We start from the raw sequence: 20096 nt of genomic DNA on the forward strand, positions 1-20096 counted from the left end.
TCTGATACCATGCTTAGCTTACCAAAGAACATAATTATGAACAGACACATCATTTATTTGCACAGACACTCCTCAGTTTCAGCTCTCAGTCAGTCTGCCAAGGCTGCAGAGGGAAGCTGGCAGCCACTGCTCGGCCTTGTGAGCGTTCTCTCTGCCGAGCTGCACTCAATCAACCTGCTGGAGGCGGCGGCCTTTACAAGAGCTCATACTCTGCCAATGCAACATGTGGCTCAGGACATGCAAAATAATACAAAAAATAAATAAATAAAAAAATTAACCGATATGTGTAAACTCTTGTCCTCTATTGTCTCTGGGACAGGATTGGACTGTAAGCGACTACTATTACTTCAGTTATAGATCAATTAAAATATCGATTATTGTGACAATTAATCAGATTTTAAAAATTGGCACTGAATTTTTTTTTTTATTTAAACCTTTTTATGCAATACAGGATTTTATGGAATGAAAAAAAAGCTTATATCTCATAATTATGACTTATCTCTCTCTTAATCACGACTTATAAGCTGTCTATGATTATCGCACAGCCGGTAATGGGCCATCAGGGAGTTTCTGCTGGTGATACGTCAATTTGCGTTGGTGTTACCCGTTTCACCAACTCAAATTTAAGACTGTTTAATACCATAATGAATGTGATATATCCACAGAAAATGCATTAATTTCATCCAGCCAACTGGCGATAAATTTGCACTTACCCATATGCAAAAAAGCTAGCTAGCTAGCTAGCTAGGTACTGACTCACTAGAGTGGATGACCAACTGAACTGAATTTGGCCAAAAATGACTTGAGATAACTTAAAGTGAACAAAACTGAATGGACAGGACTGAATTGAACAACACAAAACTGAACTGAAGTGGATTCATCATCGAGTCAGGAGACTCATTTATTATTCGATCACAAATGTCAGTTCATACAAAATTTATAATAAAAAAAAACACAGACGTTATTATTGTCAGATGACAGAATGTAAACATAAATTTAAGGTTTTGCATTTTCTTGCTTTAAAATGTAAATATAGTCACACACTTTGTGAAATTTTGTCATTTTATACTTCCTTTTCTTCCCACATGTGAGCTGAAGACTGCTCCTATTTCTCCCTGATTTAACTCCATTTAAGTGCATGAAAGCAAACCTCTTTATAACTAATCCCCTTTTGTTAAATAGCTACATTTCTCTAAGCAGTTTATCTAATTTATGTCCATTTTTATAGTGTTTGACACTGGATCTCATCTAAATAACAGAAAAACTGTTTAAACTTTTATGATGCAACATGGAACAAATAAGGCAAAGTAAAAGAAGAACAGGATCCGTAAAGCTAAAAGCCTCCTTCACAGTTTGTTTGAGTATAAATCTAATAAAGAGGATTTGTATTCTTTGGAATAAAGAAGGCTTTGTTCAGATATTTACCAGAGCTTCAAACCTTCAGTGTTCAGTCGATGCAATCCAGCTCAGCCTCACTCCAATGTAAACGTTCCTCAGCACAACATCCACCTCTTCATTTGTAAATAAATTAATCTTCTGCCTAATCTGTGAGCCCTCATTTACTCTCTTTTACAATATGAATACAGTGTTAAGAACAATTTGTTGTAAACCTGTAAACACATCCATGTGGTCCATGAAGCGTTAAAAAGCTCTTAAGGGTCATTTGCTGTTGTCCCAGCTGTTCCTCCAGGCCTGAGTCCGTGCAGACTGACTGGGCGGCAGGAAGAAGGGATGGTTCAGAGCGGCGGGGAGAGAGATCCGTTTCACCGGGTCGTACTCCAGCATCCGCTCCAGGAGATCAAAAAACTGGTGGTGCTCTCTCCCGTGTGATAACAGGTAGTTCTGGAAATCAACGGAACAACGTAGAAGATTGTTATTTAAAGGGAGAAATAAGGTTACAGGTGACCTATTATTTTTCAGTGAACAGGTTAGGATAGGTCTATGGACTATACAAAGTATATTCATTATATTTTTTGCACAACTTTATTCTTTTTGCATCTCATTAGATGCATCTCATTGTGCATCTAATGAGATGCACAATTATACAATCGTACATCTTTGAAAAGCAGAAGAAGAGCCTCCTATGCAACCAACATGAACGCAGTAAGTGGTTTCTGAACAGTAAGTCAACAACAAAACACTTCTATTTTCCAGCAGCCTTTGCACAGCAGTAAAACCGGCTGACCAAACATGCTGGAGTTCCACTTGGGTTGGTAGGTGACGGGGTTGGGCTTGGCTGTGGTTGCTAGGTAACGGGCTCGATCATCATGTCAGTTTAGTTGGTAGGTGAGGGGCGGTGCCTGCTGATTTGTGTTGTTAATTCAATCTATAGAGACTCACACAGAGAAAAGCAGCAGTTAGAAAGTTTTATTGACCCAAAGTGCTTTGGCGCTCGGACACCGGCAGAAGACGTGCGTGCTGAGAATCGCCGTGAGCTTGGATGATCGGCTCGGGGCAAAGCTCAGGGTAGTCTTCTCCCGGGCCCGGACACTGGTGGTGGAGTGGACCCTGGAGAGGAAGGAGCCTGGAGGGAGTCTGGAAGATGCCTGGGAGGATGAGGGTGGAGACGGGGAGGAGGTGAGTCAAAGCGCGGCTGAAGCAGGTGGTTGTTTGGCCTTTTGAAGGAGCTCTTGCGTGGTGATTGGCTGGAGTGGAGCGACAATCTGGTGCTGGTTGGCTGAGGCGGAGGCGTGGTAATTCACGATGCCGGTAGGCTGAAGAGAGTCTCACAGCTTAAATTTACACCTATGGGCTACATATCCTGGAGGTTTTTGAAATGGCTCATTTTCCAGATACCGAAAGAAGTCTTACTTATTGCCAAAAAAGTGGTTGGGTGCTTTCTTAAAAAAAAAAACATTTGGGCTATTCGTAGACGCAGTTGAGAGTTGAGTGAATTTTGCATCATAGACCTTCTTCAGCATTTGCAGTGGACACCCAATTTTTGCAGGAGTTAGGAACCTGTTCCTGGCATTTTAGAAAATAACTTCTTATATGCACTTCCTGGTGCAGCAGTAGTTGCATTTATATGAGGCTCATTGTATTTTCACCCTGCTGGACCTTAGGGAGGAGGGTTCACAGATGCTGAGAGGTACAGATAAGGATGGAGCGCTCCTCTACGTTCAAGGTTAGATCATCCCAATTAAGAGCTACAATGTTGAGCCAGAAATCCTGGTTCCCAGACAGTGACTTATCACTGTGAGAAAACTCAGTGATAAGACGAATATAAGTAGGTAGTGACTCCATCTAGTTCAGCGGTCTATAACCTGCGACTCTAGAGACGCATGTGGCTCTTGGGGCCTCCACTCTTGCTAATTTTGGTCAAAGATGGTAGAACTGAGCACTGTTCTTTAACTGGAAGTTATAGTAGAAGCAAATTTTCTGTGGTTTGGTTCAATATCTGCATGACATCAAAATAAGATGAATAGAAAAAGACATAACAGTTTGAATTTCAGTTGATTGTGATTTTGATGATAAAAAAAAACATCAGACTCTGGACTGAAGTGAACATAGACATAGATGAATAAAATATGCCTTGTATAAAAATAGCAAGGTTTTCATTCAAAAGCAGATGCTTTAAAGAAGTCAAATTAATCTGCTTGTTGAAAAACACAATTTTGTATGGATCTAAAACCGCAAAATAGAAATACAACTCTGGTTCGTTAACTGTAAAATAGATATACTTTATAGCTATATAGCAGTTGAGCTAGGTCATTTTACAAAGGCTTTTATGGCTTTAAAGAAATTAATTTATTAGAAGTGAGGCTAAAAGTGGCTCGGTGTGCTGAAGCAGACTCTATAAGCAGACACTGAGCATGTCTGCTTGCTGTTCTCAACTAATAAAGTGTTGTCTAAGTGAAAATCACCATTCTCTGTTTGGTATCTAAGAGTTACAGATAATTAAGGGAAACTCTCTTTTCCTTATTTCTTAATTTTATTTTTTATTTACAGGGCTGCAAACAACCGTGAATTGCAACAAGTCAATATTGTGTCAAGTAGCATTAGGCTTCAGTATTTCAGCTTCCTAAGCTGCATTTTCTTTGAATTTTTTAGGAAAATAGCCAGGGATATGGCAAATTATTCATTCCAGATGTTTGCAGTCCTTCAGCTTACCCTCAGTGGTTTACACTTAGATTTAACGTAGCGTCCGGCCTTGGAGCTTTCATTCCAGTCGAGATGACCACGATGGAAATACCTGCGCTTCCTGTGGAGAAGAATAAATAAAATTCAGCCAGATGTTTCAGATTGGGTTTTAAAGCTTTAAGGGTCGGTAGGTTTAAACCTGCTCCACTGAATCATTCTCAGAGGAATTGGTCCCTGGATTCTCTCCATCATCGCCAGATGCTCTTTATTGTCATGAGTCTGTGACGAAAAGCGGAGGATTTAAATCCCACAATCAATCAATCAATCAATCAAATTTTATTTGTATAGCACATTTCAGCAGCAAGGCATTTCAAAGTGCTTTACATCATATCAAACACAGAAACACAATGCAACATAGAATCAACAGTCAAAACACGACATTAAGTCAGGTTCCATCAATAAATTGGTAATTGATTACGTTTCAAATACAATCCTAAACAGGTGGGTTTTTAGTCGAGTTTGCATCCATAAAAGATTTACCTGTTACACTCCTACTGTGTTATATGGAACAAAATACCTATTGCTATTTTTATTCCCCCTCACAATCACACAGTTTAAAATGATGTAGATGCATTTTAATGAGCTTCTGGCACAAGGCTCCGTAAACCTCTTTCACGGAATTTCGAGCTGGGACTCCACCGTCCCTCATGGATTTTTGTGCAATTCTATGGTACCTGTTAGTGTCTAGAATTTACAGGGTTTCTGCTACGCGCAATGACCCTCAGTCACTCACAACAAAAACAACAAAACAACATGGCTGACCAGAGTTTCAGATTTCCGGCGCACTGACCTGGAAGAGTGTGAAGCCTTCGTAGTATTCGAACAGGATGCAGCCGATGCTCCAAACGTCACACGGGTGACTCCAACCCAGCTCTGTGGGAGACGAGAGAGTTTCACCACCGTCCAAACATCACTGACAGCTTTACGAGTGAAAAGTCCAGCCTACCCAGTATGACCTCTGGGGCTCGGTAGTGACGAGTGGAGACGACCAGAGAGTGGTGTTCTTGTTCAAAGGTGGCGCTGCCGAAGTCGACCAGCCGCACCGTTGTGTCTCTTATCCTCCGTTCACAACATTTCTACTCAGAAGACACACAGAGACAGGTGAGAAAAGGTTCAGTTTGTATCTCATTTCTTATTTTTGAGTCATATGTTCATGCTTCAGTTGATTTAATTACAGTTAAACCAGAGCGGAAATGTTTGGGAACACTTGAGACATTTAATTAAAGAAGTCAAAAACGTTTTCTAGCCTCAGGATAATTCCGGTCTTTTTGTGTTTTGTACATATCTAAGATTTTTGTTGGTGGTAACTTGCCTGCTTTGATGAACGAACAATTTATGAAACAGAACGATGTAGGTATTACTTTAACTCTACTTGTTTGTGTGCTATTTTCATCCGGGCTGCATGTTTTATAGTTTATGTGTTCAGGCGCAGGGGACTTGATTGGCAGCATACTGCATCCATTGATTCCTCCACCACCAATAACATTTTCAATCTGTAAAGAGACCGTGGTGGTTGGCAAGACGGCAAACTTTAAATCAATAATCCCGTGGTCAAACCTTGAAGTCCAAGCCTTTTTAACAAATATGGCAAAAAAAAGCATCCAGCATTAACTGGACGGGGCAACAGGCAACAACCAAATACATAAAGATTTTTCAGAGAAACTGGCGGCTGAACAAGCACAAAATGACATCAACTACAGCACATTCACTAGACATTCACGTTGCTGCCCATATTTACTGCAAGCAAATGTGACCTAAATCTGATTTTTTTGGGAGGATAAGTGATTTGATTTTTCAAATTTGATTTTTTTTGTGTGTCAGATTTGAGCCACTTCCATATTGTCACCTTTCTAAAATAATGGCCTATGTCCTTTTTTGTCAAAAATAAAAATAAAACTTTTGGCAAAAATGATTTAGGAAAGTGACGATATGTGCTCCTGAATCTGACTTTTATCCAATCTTTTCCGATGTGATTCCCGGGGATTCGACAATGGGGCCATCATAGTACTGAAGCTTCATCTGGAAAAATGCGAAGCAAAACTTTTCAACAACAGACAAATTCAGATGGGTTTGGAAAAGCACCACATGCACACTGTCAAGTGCAGAGGAGGATGTGTCATGCTTTGGGCCAATATGTCTTCCAAAGGCAAGGGGAATCTTCTTAGAGAACATCATGAATTCTTTAAAACAGCAGATTGGTTTAATTAATAAGACGAAAGAATGGGTTATATTTATGTTTTTCATCAGGATCAAATCCAAAACATAAAACTAAATCAAAACCACCAGACACGGGGCGTGCTGTGGTGGCGCAGGGGGTTGGCGCCCCTCACGTTTGGAGGCCTTGGTCCTCGACGCGGATGTCGCGGGTTCGGCTCCCGGTCCCGGCGGCCTTTGCCGCATGTCTTCCCTCCTTCCTGTCTGCCTACTGTACAAAAAATACGAGCCACTAGCGCCGCAAAAACTCTTCGGAGAAGAAAATGGAAAAAAAAAAAACCCACCAGACACAAAATTAACTTTCTTCTATCCATCTCAAGAATTTTTATCAGACTGAAAAGATGTGGAAAGAGAAATGGTTAAAGTTCACTCTTTCTGCATGCTCTGTAAAGATGTGAAATGCTATAAAAAAAATTAGAGCTGCACTATCAGGGTTGTCGTTTTTCAACTTTAATATACATTTTTTTTCTACCATATATTATCTTCAAATGCCACATGTTGCTCAATGTGCAGCGAATACAGCCTGCAGTCTTGACGGATAAACCTGTAGCTAAAAGGAGACGTCCTGTGGGTGGCTCATGGTTCTGCTGCTGGGATAAATTTGCATGTAAATAAGAAAACACAAAGGAAACTCTCAGGTTGTTCTGCCACTGGTAATCCCTGCTTTGTCGCCATGCGGCCTCCTTAAAGGATGCAGGCCGACTGTCACCTTTTCAGCGTTGTAGACGAGGGAGTAGTTGGAGTTGACGAAGAGGATGTTCTCAGGCTTCAGGTCGGTGTGAGTCAGCTTGTTGTCATGGAGAACTGTGGACGAGAGCGAGCCAGGACAGAAGATTATTGCACATGTCAGAAACGAGCGCCCCCCGGTGGTGACGTCTTAATCTACGGCAACCTGTCAGCTTAATTGAAGAGAATAAATGGTATTTATAATAATAATAATAATAATAATAATAATAATAATAATAATAATATACATTCATCTCGGTTAAACTGGCATTACAGTGGGTATAAAACACTTGATTTGGAGTTAGAGGAGCTACAAATATTGCACTGATCATAAACATAATCAAAAACGATGCATTGTTTTTACTTTTTTTTTTGTTTATTTATAAAAAGTAAAAAGTCATTTAAAGCTACCTTATTCTGCCAGTTAGTTCTCCAGTCGTTCTGATATTATAGTCATATGTTGGAATTAAATATTATCCTGTCATTTTATCTTTACTTAGTACAGAACAGGAGATTGTTGTTAAACATCTATATCCCCAAAGTAACAAATAATAATAATAATAATAATAATAATAATAATAATAATAATTACTATTTAATTCAATAAAAGCACCTCCAGAGGTATTTGTTTAATTTATACCTGAATAAAAAGACTAACAACTTACTCAGGAGTGAATCATATAAATTTACTGTAATACATTCAGCCTTCCTGTTATTTCCTGAAGTTTATGCTCTCTCTTGCTCCATATCTTAATATGTTAATACTTATCTGTGCTTCCTCTCATTTCTTTTTTAAGCACCTCTCTGAAACTGAAACCTTCTTCCTTTATATTTTTTTCACTCACCAGCAACTTCATTGTAGAACAGCATTGCTGTCAGTGTGACTTATTTTCATTTAGTATGATCCATTTGCTAACTGGGGAAAAAATATATTTTTCAGATGCATCTGTAGTATCAAATGTAAATTTAAATCAGTTTAAATCCATTGTTTGTAAGCTTTATAACATTTGTAAAACAAAAGAGTGATCTACACATCATGATGCTGCTATATGCATCCACTTAATTAGATGCATCTTAATTTTTAAATCTTTTACTAAAGATTAATCAGTTTTACAATATTTTAGTGTGATGTCATGCTATGTTACTTGAACTGATTGATTAACTCATTTATTTATGTAAATATTTTTTGGGAAGTTGTTTTTACTGCTATCTATGTCAGGTAAGACACTGACTGTTTATAACTATTCTACAAAACCCCACTATGGAGGGGGAAAAAATTCTTACAATCTCCTTCTGGTGGCTTAGCTTAATTAGAGGTTTATATAAATAGTTGTGGACTTGGAACAACAACAACTAAATGTTTCCGCACTTACAAATTAAGAGTTTTTCTTTGGTTGTATCCTTAATCAGGCCTGCAGATTTAAACCAGAAACCTTCGCATCATCTTCTTTTGTACACTCCATCAAACATCTTTTTTAAAAATAATTTTATTTCTTTTACAACCCCACTGTGAAACATCTCCCTACTCTCTTATTGATGAAACAGGTAACGGGGGGGAGAGAGTGGCTGCAGGGGTTTGTGCTGCACTCACAGCTGACAGCGTGGCAGATCTGGCTCGCCATGTGTCGGATCTGGTTAATGGGGTACGGCAGGAAGTTGTTTGATTTCAAAAAGTCGAAGGTGCTGAGGGACAGCAGCTCAAATGAGATGCACACATGGCCGCAGAAGTTAAACCAGTCGAGCATCTGAACGCAGTTACTGGAAGGGACACAAACAAACATGAAATACGTTGAATTGTAACATTAATAACACGCTGAGCGTTAAACTCACTGCTTGTTCTCAGGATCTTTGGCCCGGATTTTCTCCAGAACGTTTATCTCCAGCTTGGCTGCTTCTCTGTATTTCTCCAAGTTCTTGATGATCTTCAGAGCTACTGGTCTTCCTCCTCTGTGTGTTTCAACACGTTACTTCGTAACTAATACCCATAAACTCTCACACACAGTTATGCGTTTAATCGGAGGAGGAGCTACCTGCTGTGATCCAGACACTGCACCACTTTCCCAAAGGTTCCCTCTCCCAGCGTGTCAAGCACCTCATCTGGAAAACAGAGGTCAGATAAATCTGTGTTGTTGGATTCCAGCTGCAACCCGCTCTGCCAGATGTTCTGGACCTACATCTGTCCTCCAGGATGTCCCCGCTGTCGTAGATCAGGTGGCCATTTTTAGAGTCCCGCTCATTTTCAGCTTCAATGTTGATGCTTCTCTGCTGTGAACAAAGTCAAGAAATCATCCTGCTTTCACTAAACACAGACCGATCCAACTTCAGGAGATAAAGTTGAAGGTCTCCATTTAACATCCAGCGAATTCAAAGCATGGAGATCAGTTTATAGCATTATAGGGTTTTTCTTTTGTTTATACTAAAATCGTCCCTCCTGTTTGAAAAGCACTGAAATACTTTAAATGCAGGATATTGTACTGAGATCTAAATTTGAAATCCCATTTTGTTTTTCATCTGAGGAGTTTTTCAAATTTTTGTTTTGTTTTGAGGAAAAACAAAACAAAACAAACCAAATGTGATACTTTCAACACCGTGTAACAAACTGGAATACGGATTCTGGAATCAGCACCAGAGAAGTCTGTTCACTAAATATAATTCCTTCGTAAAAGTAGTATTTTATATTCCCGTTGTTTTGTACTATTAATTGTTTAGTTTCTGAACAAAGCTCAAAGTTTCTGCTCTGTTCATTACAGCCACAACTCTCGTCTCATCTTTTTTTAATTGATGTGATGCTTGTGTAAAGCCCTTTCAGGCACATTTAGATCAGGGGTGTCAAACTCATTTTCGTTTTGGGCCAAATTAAGACCATGAATGCTCTTAAAGGGCCGGTTGTGACAGAATGTATTGATAAAATATCAATCAATTCTTAAAATTAAATAATATTATTGAACATCTTTTCAATCTTTCCAGGATTTCATGATTGTTTTGTGATTTTGTGTGTTTTTGGTACTAATTTGGAAATATTTTCGATATTTGCACACATTTATGTTGGTAATTGCGACTTTTATTACTCGCTGTGTAGATCATAGACTATAATCTGACCTAAATTTAGGCTGAGGCAGCTGTTTAGCACAAGCAAGAAAGTTTTTGACATTTTTTGAGAAAAATTTGCAATAAATATTAGTGCAAAAAAGTGCAGGAAATTGTTAATTTTCAGTAAATTTCCACAATAATTTGCAAGAAACTGGAGGGACTGATTTGGATTAAACAGATAAAAAATTGAATTGATTTGACTGATAAAATATTATTTAAGCACACTTAGTGTTTAGTTTATAATTTAGAGGGCCACATAAAAAGCTGTGGAGGGTCGGATTTGGCCCACGGGCCTCGAGTTTGACACGTGATTTAGATGATTGAAGCATTTTGTGTAAATAAAATAAAAACTTGGTTACTTATTAAACAATTTCATCTCTGAAATATCCTTGGTCTTCATGTTCTTTAAGTTAAATTAAATTGTTGTTTATCTTGTTTTTGAGATTTAATTCACTTATGTGAAAATCTAAAGCCGCTGAGCAATAACATTCAAATGATTTGTTGCCGTACAGTGGATCACACAAGTGAATACATCCCAACCAAATTGTTCATTTTTTGTGATGTGACAAATCACATTATGATAAATTTTTGTTAAACTTTCTCCTTTTCAAATGTTGACAGATCCTGTTGTTTTAAGTAGTTTGGCACTGGCAGAGAAGATTTGGCAAGTTTTCAATTTGCCAATTTGTGCATTTCTCCTACAAATATGGCAACTAAACACAAATGTCCCGACTTTTTGTCCTACGTTAGAAAAATCTCACAAATAGCCCCATACCTCTGAAAACCCAAACTGTCAATTATTGCGAAGTTGATCCCAGAAATGTTAGCAATGACTAAAAGAGGCTAATAAGAGACTTCTGGTCTCTTTGGATGAGGCTAGCATCTATTTCGATCCCCATTCTGAGGCTGGTATTAATATCAGAAGCTAAGCATGCAAGCAAATTAGATACTCAGTGCTGGAAACACGCCAAAAAACACGCACACAAAAGTCACACTGAACCACATAAACACAAGCTGGGGAATTTGTGGATAAATGAACTAAATTCTGTCTGTTGTTGTTGGTTTGAGGTAAAACTAACATCATACAAATGAAGAAGAGAGACTGATAGATGAGAAAAGTAAAATAAATCCATGGTACTCACTGACAGGCGGAGACAAATGCAGTCCAGAAAGCCCTTCAAGAGAGAAAACAGTTCCTTGTTTCCCATCACACAGAGGTGCAGATCAGATACTACCAAGGTCAAGTTCAAGAGGAAGAGAAAAAGATAGAGGGATGTTCCTTTAAGGTGAAGAGGAGAAGCAGATAAAGCGGCAGCTGATAAGCTTTAGGGGCTACGTAGAGAAAAATAACTGAAGATAGCACCATGAATATGAAATAAGTGGCTTTAAGAAAACAAGCAGAGAATCTAGACCTAAGAAAGTAAAAAATAGCCTCCAGTGCTGTCAGCAGAAACCTGAAGTGAAGGAAAGACACAAACTTGACAGAAAAGCCAACAAGGAAAGACAGAAACTCAGGAAGAACTAATTTTAAAAAACTTATAAATAAAACCCAATCACACGAAAAACAGAAGAAAGCAAAAGTACAGACAAAGACGGAAAGTGACGGACAGAAATGAGACGACAGAAACGGCGAAGGCGAGTGGAGACAGATGCTAATAATAAACTGGTCCCAGCCCCCCCACCCGCCTCTCAGGGTCCGCAGAGGAGAATTAAGATGTGTGAAGAGGCAGAGGAAGATCAAGTGTCGCTCGGCTCATCTGCCCCGCGGCCTGCTCCCCCACAAACCCTCCAGCATGTAGAATAATCAGCACAAATTCAACAGAAATACATTTTATTGTTGAAAGGAACACAGAACCAGGGAGCTTTGATTTCAAATATGAAAACTGGAACAATAAAATCAAATTTAGTATTCGTAAAACCTGCGAGAACCACCAGGAACACAGAAAACTGATGTCAATCTTCTTTTGCTAAATAAAAAAAGAACTTTAAAACCACAAAACTCATTCTAGTAATACATAATACAGGGATACATTGGAAATCATGCAACTTTTAAAACTACACAGTGGTTGAAGACAGAATTATTGGGTGAAATAGTGAATTCAGAAATCCTCAGAGTCTCAGCTGAGATTCTGCAGATTATAACGGCAGATCCAGTTCTTCATATCTGGGTCCGGGGAGGATCACGATGTCTCCATACGGCTCTTCCTGCTCAGCAGAAATCCTGTTGGATGATAAATTCTCTGCAAACAAAATGATAACATTTCAGGTTTAGGTTTCTGGTGTCGTCTGGTTTGTATTCTTTTAGGTAATGTAATTTTCACCCTGTGTGTATATGGAAAGAACCTGCAGATTAGTTTACAAATCTCTTATTTTAAAAAAGAATCATCAAAGTTTTTGTTGCATAAATGTCAGTTTTCAAGCCTGGAAAAGAAAATGTATGTAAATAGTTACAAGTCAACAACAAATGCGACAAATTCCTTTATGTGACCTGAACTGCATTTGGCTTACACTGCAAAAACCTTACCAAGTATTTCTGATGGAAAAATCTCAGTATACTTGAAATAAGACACAATTAACTTACAAGCAACCTTTCAGCAATAAATATGAGCTTATTTTAGTCAGTAACTCCTTATTATTGATGGAAAAATACTACTTCCACTGGCACATAATTTTACCTATATCAAGACATTGTGCTGAGATATCTGCACTAGAAACTAGGCCAAAAACTTGGTAAGATTTTGTGTTTTTGGAGTGTAGAGAAATCAGAATCATATCAAAAACCTTTTTGCACTTAACCACAAATAACAGGTGTGGTTCAGACATGCGCAGTTACCAGAGGCCACATATTGATCAAAGAAGTTGTAAAATAATCCCAGCTTCAACGTAAGAGACATGAGTGGAAATGGCGATTCGTTACCCAGCAGCCTCTGAAAAATGCAGCTGACTGTTCTGCGGTTGGCTCCAGATGGTAAAACCGACTGAAAAAGCACCGGCTCGTTTTCAAAGTCCACCAACTCCGGCAGCAACCTGGGAAGACGGAGACACAAAAATAAAATGCAAAATGTAAATAAAGACCCAGTGAGCTGAGTTTAATAGTCCAGAGAAGCACACCGAGGGGATTCTACTGGCAACTCTTCAATCCTCTCGTCCACCGCCTCCGGGATGTCCTGCAGCGCCGTGGAGACGGTGGACCTGGAGACACACACAGGAGGACGCGTCTTAATGCGAGACCCCACCAACAGAGACACACAGGTTTCCTCGTCACCCACCCTTCTCTCTCAGACGTGTACAGAGGAGAAATGTCTCGAGACGCCTCCCGCTGGTCCGATCCCTCCAGAGACGGAGCGTCGTGAGCTGCACTCACACACACACACGCCCACACACACACCACAAGACCTTCGGTTTTCATGCCCTGACGACCACAAGCCTGGAAAGTGTCAGTCATGACCTTTAACCTGAACTTAACTTCCACAGAGCTGCGAAAAATATTTTCCCAGAGACAGATTCCTTCATCACACTTAAATGTTTGAGATCATCATATGTATATATAATTGTGACAAGGAAAACTAGAATAAATGTAAAAAAAAAAAAAAAAAAAGTTTACAAAGTTAAATCTGAGAATAGTGTTTATCAAAGTGAGGGCCGTGACCCTTTGGGGGACGACCAGGAGGTGATAAGGGGACGTCAGGAAGTTGAAGGAAAAAAATCTATTAATGTTTTTAATGATGAGTTTTTAATTATTAATTTTTTATAGTAAAATCAAATGTGTTTTCATCTGTTTTCAGTCACCATGAAAATAAGTTAAAATAACTTATTGAAATGTCATTTCAATAACTATTTATTACTGAATAGTGAAGAAAAGTAAAGAAAAAAACCCATAAGTACTGTATTACCTGAAATTCTCATCATCTCAGATTCCTCCATTCCTCTCTGGACCTACATTCACACAGAAGCACACACACACACACTTAAAATCCCTCAAATATTCACGTTAGTTTGTTCGTAGAAGCAGACACACCTGGCCACACCTCTGTGGAAATCTCATCGGCTCTCTGCTCCTCTGCTGCCGCCTCCTGCATCGCCTCCCGTTCTCGCTCGCGCTCCGAGTCGGTGGACTCGGGCCCCCTGTCCCCGACCTGCAGGTCAGGCCCCGACAGCGGCGTTATGATCGCCGCCCGTCTCCACAGAGACAGAATCTCCTCAGGCAAAACTGTAGTTATGAAAGTGTATGGGTCAGAGCGGCAATGCGGGAAAAAGCTACGCTCAGTACCTTCATTAAAGCTTCCATTCACAGGAAGTCGGTGCTGCACACAGAGACTCATTTAGTCAGTAAGTGTTGGATTTTATGAAGTGGAAAATAGCTTCACTGACAGCAGCAGGGATTGCTGAGCAGCTCGGCGGCAGGAATGACCCGGTGAGAAGGAGGCGGGGCGACGACCAGCGCTCTGGTCTCAGTCAGAGGCTCCTCAATCTGCTGCTGCTGCTCCGTCTCCGAGAGCTGCGTCTCCGGATCGAAGAACACCAGCTGCCTCCTCCTCCTCCTCCTCCTCTTTTTCACCTCCGGTTGGACCTCCTGGCGGGGTGAGCGGAACGGGACATAACGTTTAAAAAACCGGGCGATTGATGATGGGAAGATGGCTGCAGGAGAGGATTTATAATGTAGAAGCAACGATAAAGCATGTAAAAACTGTAAAATAATGTCGTGAAATGTTTTTGTGTGCCCTGCTCAACCATAAGATAATATTTTAATGAGACAACAGAAATTGCTCATTTAATGCTCTATTTAGAAAAAGACAAACAATACATCCTAGATTATGTTTTTACCCATTTTCTTGCTCTAAAATATGTTGGATCCCACTCTATGATGATCAAAGCGAAACAGAACAATTTAACTAATGAAAACAATTTGTGTAATTTTTAATCATGACTTGCTAAGTATCAGGGGTATTAATTGGACAAGGCGTAAAGACTCTGAAATAAACAGATCTGTAAGGGAAAGGGGGGTGATTGTTGGTACTGTCACTTTAAATTTAACTCCTTTGGAACAAAACCAGCCTCTAAAACTGACTGATTTGAAGGTGACCTATTATGCTTCCTTCAACAGGTTACAGCAGATCTATGGTCTATACAAAACATGTTCACTACATATTGTGCACAAAATCATTCTTAGATAATGAGATTTTAGTCTGATCAGTTCTGTCTATATCGAGTTCCTTTCAGAATGAGATGATTTACAGCATCTTGTCACTTTAAATCCAAGTAAGCTGCTGCTGGCCACGCCCCCAACTCAACGTTTACACTCACAGGTGGAAATAGCTGCAAACAGATGAGCAATTATACAGCTGTACATCTTTGAAAAGCAGAAGTGGAGCCTCCTGCACAACTAGCAAGAATGCAGCAAGTGGTTTCTGCACAGTAAGTCGACAACAAACCACTTGTCTTTTCCAACAGCCATTGTACAACACATACAGAGGTAAAACTGGCTGATCAGACGTTCTGGAGCTCAGCTTGGGTCTCTAGGTGATGGGCAGCGATTGCAGATTTGTGACATTACATTCAGAACAAACTTTAACTTATTCCCCCCAAAATTCTGTGTTTTATTTTAAGAACTTGGGCTGTTTATAGAAACCAAAATGGAAGCACAAAAATGTGACTTTTGCATAGTAGGTAATCTTTATTAAAACATATAAAGATGTATTTAATTATGCAATTATGATTGAGTAAAAACTACAGTTTTTTAGAAGAACAAAAAGAGAGAACGTACCTCTAACTCGGGGCTCCTGTGTCGTCGCCGCGCTGCAGACGGCGGTGAGGGGACGCCGGGCGCTGACACTGGGGTGACCTGGTCTCTGGGCATTAAGGGGGTTTCCTCAGAGGGGCCCGGCTCCTCCAGAGGCAGCAGCTCGGGGCCCTCGCTGGAGACGGTGGGCGGCTGCAGGCTGAAAGATTAAACAGTCAGTCGGATTTTGTTTCTTCTCATTTGCGTTTGTACGCGAGGAGAGAGGCGTTACTCTGTGATGGACGGAGTCATTTCCTTCGTCTTCTCTCTCTCCTCCTCTCTCACCTCTTCTTGTGTTGGCTCCAAACCTCCTGTTGACAACGCAGCAGCTCCTCCATTAAGCAGCTGGTAACTTACACTACAGCTGAGAAACAAGATCTTCCTCAAACCTTCTTGAAAGTGATCCGGTTGGTCCAGGAGTAAATCAACAGTTTCTGGAAGATAATCAGTGAAGTCTTCCTCATCAAACTAGATGAGAGGGGGGAAAAAAGGCCGTGAGACTCAGACTGAGAGCGTTTTTATCGTTTTTCAGCCAGCAGGCGAACCTCTGCGGCAGGGGCAGCGTCGGGTACCGGCTCACTCAGAGTGATGGATTCAAGGGAAGCGGAGATGCCTGAGGAAAAAGAACACAACCCATCGTTTAACTAAACATGGCTGACGCAGAATCCGGTGAAGACAGGGAAAAATGAGATGATGGAAGTTGAGGAACGTTTCCTGTCTTACACTATGACCAAACCATGACACTCCCACCACCACATAATGTAGTTGCAGCACATAAGGAACAATCCTACCATTTTCCGGATGTGGAGAAGAAGATGTAGCTGAGCTGCTCCGTTCATGAAGCTCAGGAGAGGATTCTCGCAGAGTTTCCCAATTCATCTGACGCAGAAGGCAGAAAAAAAACTCAGTTATCCTGAGCGATATGCATCGGCTCGGCGCTTGCTTCCCGTCAGTCGGTACCTGCATCAGCTGCGTCGGGCTGGGCATCATGTCCTGGAGGAGCATCGCTCCAAATAAAGGATCCGGAGCACCTTCTGTGTCCTCCATGAGAAACAGGGCATCAGGCAGAACTGCAGCTGACCTTGAATGAGTAAAACAGGACTTAAAGCAGAAGAAGAAATGTGATTTTATTTTACCATATTGAAGCAAATGTTCATACTTGCTGTGGCCGGAAAGATCCGTTTTCCCTGAGCTTCTTTGTTTCAACAGCTGGCCCAGAATGGACTGGAGTTCCTCTGAAAGGAAACCAGTTTGCCATGAGCTCCATCACTGGTTTTTCCCCAGAACTTTTCAACCTTTTATAGTTTTTCTTACCCAGAAAGATGGTGCACTGCCGGTGGTAGACCAGGATGACGCCGTACTGCAGCTGTGAGGAGAGGTAGAGGGAGAAGCGGGGTCGCGGCAGGCCGGGTTGAGGTGGGGCGACCTGCTCCAGCACGTAGTTCATGATGTCATCGCTGCCAAGGCAACAGCTTAGTTAACATCATCAGTCCTTTGGTTAGTTGGTTTGAGAAACCCAGACGACTTTGTGTCGCCTTAATTATAAATGTGACTGAAAATCGATTGTGGGATTCCTCAAGGCTCTGTTCTCCAAACGCTGCTTTTTAATGCAACTTTAGATTTATTTGTCGCCACATGACCCTTTCATGCATGAATTATGATCCTTTATGTCAGGATTTTTTTTTTCCAAAGTGTTTTTGATTTTCTTAAGGCATAAAGAAAAGATGGGAAAAAAATGTTGTAAAAAATAAATAAATAAAATTCTAGGAATTTTTTTTCTAGGTGATCAGTTGTAATTTTCTCCAAATACAAAGTTGATATTTGGAAAATGCATCAGTAGTAATGTTCTTTAGGGGTTACTTTTACCTGCAAGAGGCGTCTACAGTAGAAGTAGGGTCTGGGTTGGTCAGGATGCTTTTTCGTCTGTCTGCCAATTGGACTTAAACGTTTCTTTGCGCTTGCAGTGGTTGGCCAATAGTTGACCATATATTGTATGATGCACTAGTGTCCATTTCAGTGGTCTGTGTGCATTTATAACATAAAAGTCCACAAGAAGCACAAGAAAAACGCTTTCAGATAGCTGTCCACTGCAGTGACCGCTGTGCATGGAAGGGGTAAGTGTGGCTTTAATTATTTTTTGCAATGTGGCTAAAAAATACAATTAAATGTTCATTTTTACTTGGTTAGAATCTTGTTGTCTGTACAGGTCTCTGTAAAACCAAATCAGGAAGTTACAGCTCATTCAAAATGATGTTGTCAGAGTCCTGACCAACACCAGGAAAACACATCAATCTCCTAAACTCTGGAGTAAACGCCACAAAAAACTCCTTTCAGTTAAAACTTTTCATGGGGAAGCATGTTCGCTGCATGAAAGCTGCAGTAAAAAATATGCATCTTCCACACGAAATCAAAAGATTTGATTGCTTTATTATATTTCAGTCATTTAAATTTTTCAGTGGTAGTATTTTTCTGTTTCTTGTCTTAATAAAACTTTTAACTGTTTTCCATTTTATCCCTGCGCTTCACCTTTTGCATAAATGGTGGAACAAATAAAACCGTCATGCACTGAATAAAGCAACTATAGTTGGAAAAAAAAAACAACTTACCAAGTCCTTTTCACGTTGACTCTCAGGAAATCCCTGCGAGGAACTTTGATGCCTTTTGTGGCAACCAGCCTGAAATGTAAATAATTCATTTACTGCTGAATTAAAACCAGAAGACAGAGATAATTGTCAAATCAGCTTCACAAACGGATCAGCATTTGAAGCCGATCCCAATGACAATCCCACCAAAAAGGAACAACTTATAAGGTGTTTATTATAACTAATTGTAACTAGCTATCTTTCATTTACTAAAAAATATTTGATCACAGATTAATGTAATGTTAAATATGTTTTGCCTGGAAAATGATCAGAATTGGGGGGTTTTTTCTATTGATACATGAAAACATTTAGTTTGAGAGAATTTGGGAAAAAAACGTAAAAAAAAAAGGTCAATTTTGGTTTTAGATTTTAATCCTCATTTCTGACTCATATAAAATTATTTTGATTTCTACAGCATCCTGTCATTATTCACCAGTATCTCTATGAAAATAAAATCTTTACATATTTAAAGAACTACATTTGAGGCTCTTTATAGTCTAATATCTTGATTTCCACTCATTTAAGGAGCCATATCTTCTTTAAGTCAAAAGTTATAATCAAAACTGGTCAAAAACCTTAAAAAAAAAATAAAATGTTCACATTTGAGGAGCACCTGTGGGAATCAATCTGAGTTTTTTTTTTTTAAATCTACTCTCTTTAATCTTCAGAAATCTTACATTTGGTGAAGGACACATCAAACACTGCAACGCTTTTGTTTTAAACTTCAGAGGCGCTGTTTTTGTTTGTGAGCTTTTAAAGGTGCACCTGGACTCTGACTTCTCTTCATTTAGGACAACAAAAAAAAAGACCTTGTCAATTCTGTGAGCCATTTTGTGTTTAAATCAAACTGGTTACAGATTTAAATTTAAAAAGCGTAGACATATTTTAAATTTATGAAAGAAATAATGTATTGAGTATTTCATGATTTTGTCACTTTGTGCAAAATTGTCCTTTTCTTTTTTAAATAGCCAGTTCTCTTTTGTAATGACAGATATTAACTTAGTTTAAATCTAAAAGAGTTCACCAGGTTTTATCAATTTTTTCTAAGTAGCAATGCAACACATCGACCTCAATAATACATTTTTAAAAACTCTCTAAGAATCAGATTTAGTGGAAACATGCAGGTACATATTACGAGTTCGGATTGAAAATGCAATCACTGGACTGTTGAAGGATTTAAAAGATTTCACTCACCAGATTGTAGAGAAACATCCTGAGCGACGGTTTAAAACAGCCGGGTAGTAAAACATGTTAAAAATGTTCGAGTAAACCAAAGAACCTCCAAAACTGATGAAAGTCAGCAGCTTCTGCTCTGAGTTTTATGTTAAAGACAAATGTTGATCTATTTTGTTGGGGTTTTTTTAGATTGAGTTGAGCTGATTGGACGAACTCTCTGCCCAGTTGGATAAATTGAAAGAAACGGATCGTTTTGAGGGAAACTGGACTTCTGCAAGTTTGAGTCACATCGAGCAGAAATAAAACATATTTAGCTGTTTTGGTCAGTA

At 39.6% G+C, this 20096-nt stretch overlaps 2 protein-coding genes across 3 annotated transcripts; both read right to left on the reverse strand.

Annotated features, from left to right (window-relative positions):
- Positions 1 to 867: 867 nt before the first annotated feature.
- clk2b (CDC-like kinase 2b) lies at positions 868 to 11809 on the reverse strand. Of its 2 annotated transcripts, none has more exons than XM_028012909.1 (11): positions 11313 to 11809; positions 9255 to 9342; positions 9111 to 9177; positions 8911 to 9027; positions 8672 to 8838; positions 7064 to 7158; positions 5087 to 5216; positions 4931 to 5013; positions 4280 to 4359; positions 4111 to 4201; positions 868 to 1842 (listed from the first exon to the last, which is right to left on the reverse strand). In XM_028012909.1, the coding sequence occupies exons 1-11, from the start codon at positions 11376 to 11378 to the stop codon at positions 1660 to 1662; spliced, it is 1167 nt and encodes a 388-aa protein (XP_027868710.1). In that variant the 5' UTR covers positions 11379 to 11809; the 3' UTR covers positions 868 to 1659. The 2 variants fall into 2 exon arrangements, with proteins under 2 accessions (XP_027868710.1, XP_027868709.1); XM_028012908.1 differs by having other exon boundaries at positions 9255 to 9345; positions 11313 to 11808.
- A 152-nt stretch (positions 11810 to 11961) lies between these two features.
- LOC114141958 (meiotic recombination protein REC8 homolog) lies at positions 11962 to 20095 on the reverse strand. The gene is made up of 17 exons (XM_028012910.1): positions 19786 to 20095; positions 18556 to 18624; positions 17264 to 17406; positions 17109 to 17184; positions 16910 to 17030; positions 16741 to 16828; positions 16495 to 16562; positions 16339 to 16417; positions 16182 to 16260; positions 15935 to 16109; positions 14542 to 14743; positions 14199 to 14380; positions 14064 to 14106; positions 13440 to 13524; positions 13282 to 13362; positions 13088 to 13197; positions 11962 to 12410 (listed from the first exon to the last, which is right to left on the reverse strand). The coding sequence occupies exons 1-17, from the start codon at positions 19839 to 19841 to the stop codon at positions 12307 to 12309; spliced, it is 1761 nt and encodes a 586-aa protein (XP_027868711.1). The 5' UTR covers positions 19842 to 20095; the 3' UTR covers positions 11962 to 12306.
- Between the last annotated feature and the right edge of the window lies 1 nt (position 20096).

Source organism: Xiphophorus couchianus, chromosome 3, assembly GCF_001444195.1.
Source record: "Xiphophorus couchianus chromosome 3, X_couchianus-1.0, whole genome shotgun sequence".
Classification (NCBI taxonomy): domain Eukaryota; kingdom Metazoa; phylum Chordata; class Actinopteri; order Cyprinodontiformes; family Poeciliidae; genus Xiphophorus; species Xiphophorus couchianus.